Source organism: Thermobia domestica, unplaced genomic scaffold (assembly GCF_964235325.1).
Source record: "Thermobia domestica unplaced genomic scaffold, izTheDome1.hap1.1 HAP1_SCAFFOLD_151, whole genome shotgun sequence".
NCBI lineage: Eukaryota > Metazoa > Arthropoda > Insecta > Zygentoma > Lepismatidae > Thermobia > Thermobia domestica.
The window spans coordinates 449,146-454,386 of NW_027655898.1; the positions used below are offsets into that span (position 1 = coordinate 449,146).

General features: G+C 31.5%; 1 protein-coding gene across 1 annotated transcript; it reads left to right on the top strand.

Annotated features, from left to right (window-relative positions):
- Window positions 1-1,230: 1,230 nt before the first annotated feature.
- Window positions 1,231-2,472, top strand: LOC145676406 (ionotropic receptor coreceptor Ir25a-like). The gene has a single exon (XM_081747261.1). The coding sequence runs from the start codon at window positions 1,231-1,233 to the stop codon at window positions 2,470-2,472; it is 1,242 nt and encodes a 413-aa protein (XP_081603387.1).
- The last annotated feature ends 2,769 nt before the right edge of the window (window positions 2,473-5,241 follow it).

A 5,241-nucleotide genomic window follows, 5' to 3' on the forward strand; every position in this document is an offset into this window, starting at 1 on the left:
CAGATAACAAAAAATTGTGACCCAAAAACTAAATTTCGTGACTTTTTCTTGAATTTCATGACCGTTTTCTGATTTCGTGACTCTTTCGTGACTTTCGTGACCGATAGACACCCTGCCAGAGCGCCCCAAGAGGAGGTTATGTGCTTGAAATATCTCACATCTGAATTTGGAATCTCCAGACTCGATTTAGCACGCAACGTAACTTTTGATCTAATCATGTGACAAAGTCTGATCGTTATGGAAAACTGGATAGGCCCTTTGCAAGTAAAGAAAATAGATATTTTAAAAATTATGACTATTTACCTTAGAAACTAATTTAATGTAGAATTAGTTATTTGCAAATCATTTTCCACATGTACAAATTAAGACATATAGATGTAGATATTTAGTACAATATAGATTTAGCTTTGTTTAAAGTGTATTTTTCTTTCTTTATAGATCTTCAAGAAGTAACTACAAAAGTTGGTAGATGATTGTTTAGCCTACTATTCGAGCTTAGCAGAGAAATAGTCATTATCAATGCTTTTCGTACTTATCACGTTTGTAATAATTGCACTGCAAACAAGAAATGTGGCTTCGTTGAAAGGTTTTAACTTTTCTTTTAATTGCAACTACGAAGATCTGTCAAGTTACGTTACTAATTTATGCTACAGGTACTTCTCTGGCGTACAATATCTTACTATACTGGATAGCACAGACGATCAATGTTTAGACATAGAACACGATGTACAAAATTCACTTTATATTCCTGTAACGGTTGGACGATTAGGAAGAATATTAGCTAAAGATGAAAATGAAACAAACTTGTACAGAGAAAATCAGAATTCTGCCGTTATAATCATAACAAGTAATATTGAAGATTTGAGGTCTGGCATTGAAATAGAAAAGAATAATATTTATTGGAATAATCGAGCTTATTTTCTGATTATTTTAGTCCATGCATCTGTTGGTGATAATAACAAAATATTTCACATATTCTGGGAACAGCAGATACTGCACGTGGTAGTTATGAAAGTTATGTTGAATTTTGTCAAAAATGTTGATTTTAAATTGATTACATCGAATTCTATCAGAGAAGTTGCTATATCAACTTACAATCCTTTCATAAACATCGTTAGCACCGAAACAGTAAATATAAGGAACAAATATTTGGACGAAAGATTATACTTGGAAATATTTCCTCCTTCAAAACTCAAAAATCTCTATGGATACCCATTAAAAACGACAACAATGTTGACTGATTTCTTGCCATATTTTTGCAGGTTGAAATTGGGCTCTGGTCCTTGTCCTTGTAAGGGTTATTACAAATATGTTCTGCAACATTTGAGTAAACATATGAACTTCTCTGAAATTAATGTAATTGAGTATCAGAGTCCAAAATACGGTTTTAAATTACCAAACGGAACATGGACATCTTTGGTTGGTGATCTTGTGTACAAACGAGCCGATGTTGCTGATATCATATTGGGTTTCGTTGCTGAAAGATATAATTATATAGACTATACAATACCTATCAATGTACACCCAACAAAGATTTTAGTGCAAAAAGGGAAAATATTTCCTAAGTGGATGTCGCTTCTTTTAGGTTTTCGCTTAAATCTTTGGCTTTCATTTGGTGCAATGATTTTCATTGTAACATTATGTTTGAAACTATTTCAGACTGTTCCATCTGCCAGAACGAATAGAAATGGTTTTGTAGTTATATTTCTTGATGTTTTTGCTATTATATGTCAAGTGTCTGCTTTTGATCCAAAGGTTTCGTCATCAAGAATTGTATTTTTCTTATGGATTTACTTTTCCTTTATCTTGATAAGCCTCTACCAAGGAGTCATTATAAGTCTTCTAACAGTTCCACGTTATTATCCTGATATCCACACACTGAAAGAAGTAGCTGACGCTCGGCTAATAGTGTCAGGATTAAGATTCTACCAGAAGTTCTTTGATGATATAGATAACTCTGCGTTGTATAGCATATTCAAACATTTTCGATTCAATGGGAGTTACGGTTTGCTCATCAAAGCTTTACTGTCTGACGAAACATTGGCTGTAGTCGCACAAGGTACTCATATGCAATACCATATCGCTAGGCTGCATGGTTGCTCAAGTTGTACCTCTCCTTATCATTTAGTAGAAGAGAATGTAGGTATTCAGCTTGCTGGTATAGGTGTCACTAAAGGTTCACCGTATCTTCCACGATTCAACGAATTAATTCGGAGAATTTTAGAAGGGGGACTAATTAACAAGTGGAACGATGATATATTGAGAAAATCAAGGGAGGGAAGCAAATGTGAAAGACCATGTTCTTCAAGTAACGTTGTTGCCATTACAATTAATCATTTACAAGCAGCATTCTTTATATTAATATTGGCATATGTATTATCACTAATAGTATTTGTTTATGAAGTTTTTCGGCGGGAACATAATGTAAATGACAAAAGCACTAAAAAAACAAAATTAATAAAACCGCACTAAATTTTCTTGCTCCAATTCTTTAAACTAAATCGTATTGTGCTGCATTTATAATTGAAACATTTTCGTGTCAAACACAAACAAAATTATAAGACACTTATGGAAAATTTCACCTAAAAAAACTCAAAAGTAAATTATTGTTTGTAGATTTTTCTATAAGAAAATGACATATGCCATATATTAGAGTTATTAATGAAATATAGGTTTATAAAATAACGAAAGCACAGAAGTCCTATTTTACAACAATGTCGAAACAACCTCACCCCGAGAGTAAACTAGCCTTGTGGATATTATGGAACTTATTAGTGCAACTTATAGGAATATTAATGAAATTGTTATTTATGAAATATTAACAAACTCGTCTGAGTTGTTTATTGAGAAAGTAGTCTGAAAAGGAAACTTATCTCATGAATAAACTATCCGTTGTACAATTCTTCAGGACAAATAAATTATGACATATTGTATGTTATTAGTAAAATATTTATTTATGAAATATGAACAATATCGCCTCAGTCATTTTTGAGAAAATTGTCCAAAAAATCTCACCCTCAAGATTAAACTATTCCTCGTATACTTTTTCAGAACAAATAGGTTATGCTATATTGTCAACTAATTAATGAAATATCTATTTGTGAAAGATGAACAAACTTACATAGGTCGTTTTAGAGAAAATCGTCGAAAAAACTCACTTTGAAAAATAAACTATCTCTCGTACCTTTTTTCCAGGACAAATGAGTTAGGTTATTAATAAGTTAAATTATTGTCAGGTTATTAAAGAAGTTAATTTATTTGTTAAGTATTAACAAACTCCCTGCCTGAATCGTTTTTGAAAAACTGCCTCTTCTTGATTTTTCCTGGAGAAATGACTTATACCAGTATGGGGTTGTTATTGAAAAATTTATTTATGAAATATGAACAAAATCGTTAAAACCGGTTTTCACAAAATTGGAATTATTAATTTGCACCCTTAAGTAAACTTTCCTTATTTTTAAGGATAGGAAGAAAATTCGACTCCCCTCTCCTCCAGCCCACCTTGGGGAATCATGTAAAACCTTAAGTTCAAAATTTAGTCTCAATATGTTGAGCGGTATGGCCTCTAGGAAAATGCATAAGAACAGATGCCAAAAAAAATCACTTCTTCGGTATGTATAGGCCATAAGACGTATAAATCCGTTGCAATTTCGAATTCGATTTTGTTTCATGGTCACCATTTTTTTCTCTCCTTTCGTCGCTCGAAAGTATATATACTATATATATATATATGTCTGAAAAGGACGTCTTATACATAGAAGACCATTTATCATAGCAACGAGTGTCATCATTTATGTAAGAGAGTAACGTAAAATATTAAATTTAATGTTTAATTTTCTATATTGTAATTACAATAATTTTATATCAATCCGTATGTTGTAATTAGCGGGCATATTCTAAGCAATTGCTAAGGAAAAGTAAAAGGTATTTGCTTCAAGTATTTGTGAATTGTGAAGATGTATGAGGATTGGAATAAGTTTGGACTTTTTTTTTAAATAAGAATGCACCTATAGATGCAGATGCAGTATGTCAGAAGATAACTTCAACAATGTAATTTCTACACCTCTGGATTCTCTTATATTCTGACATATTCTATGTATTATTTTGATAGATAAAAATAAAGTGTCTCGATGTTTCATCTCATCTCTGTATTAAAAAAAAAAAAAAAAAAAAAAAAAAAACTTTTTGCTGCTAGCTTGCATCAAAAGATGGAATTAAGATTTTCTAAACTTGATGCAATCTATAACTGACTTTGTCAAACATTGAATTATTAAACATTACAATAAACTGACTTTTGTTTTCTCTCTCCATTCTTCAGATGTAAAGATGTGTATCTTTATTTTCCTATTTGGCTTTTTTTTTTTTTTTTTTTTTTTTTTTACATTAATGTTTCGTTTTCATGTTACCATGTCGCAAATGGACTTATTAATTGTACTATGAAGAATACATCCGAGCTTTGTTCATAGAGACGCATAATGGCGATTGAAACTCTTTTCCTGAATATGCACGTATGTTCTATTAAGCGCGTAATGCTGAGCCAATCCAAAAATTTATAAGTCAAACCCAAAATAATTTTGATACTTAATAATACGTTGGATTTTATGAACATACAATATAATAATAATAATGGAGTGAGTAATAATAATAGTTTTCACAATGAAATTTTTCCTACATCAAAGCGAGGCTCTCTTCATAGCTTTCTCCTGTTCTTAAGAGAATGGGCCGAAGCCCAAACACGTCCTTGATTCTCTCATTTGAGAAACAATGAAGAGTCATAAAGTTTGAATCCGAGTGAAGATTTCAGGAAGTTGTGTGATGGCAGAAGACCGAGGATAGTGAAATTTAAAGTGATACCAGCTGTAGTATGATTTTGGTGTTCACAAAATGTGTCGTTTTTAGGTGAAGCATGCAGTATAATTAAGAACATGCTATTTTATTGATAAATACCAATAAAATAGCACGGAAGGATTTATTGGTAAGTAACAATTTTTTTGTTAATTTGAATCATCCTCTCATGTACCTGCATAATAATTTTAAAGTTGCTATTTTGTTAACTAACAGCGTTTTCTATTTAAAATAGATACATATAAGAAGTTATGATGTGTGATTTTTGAAACAACAAAAAGAATAGCTATAGCAAGGAAACAACAAAAATGTCGTGTATACTAGAAAGATTTTCCTCATGTACAGCTTCAGAAACTCAAAACTCAGTCTACTTCTCCCTCAACCCAAAACACTCTC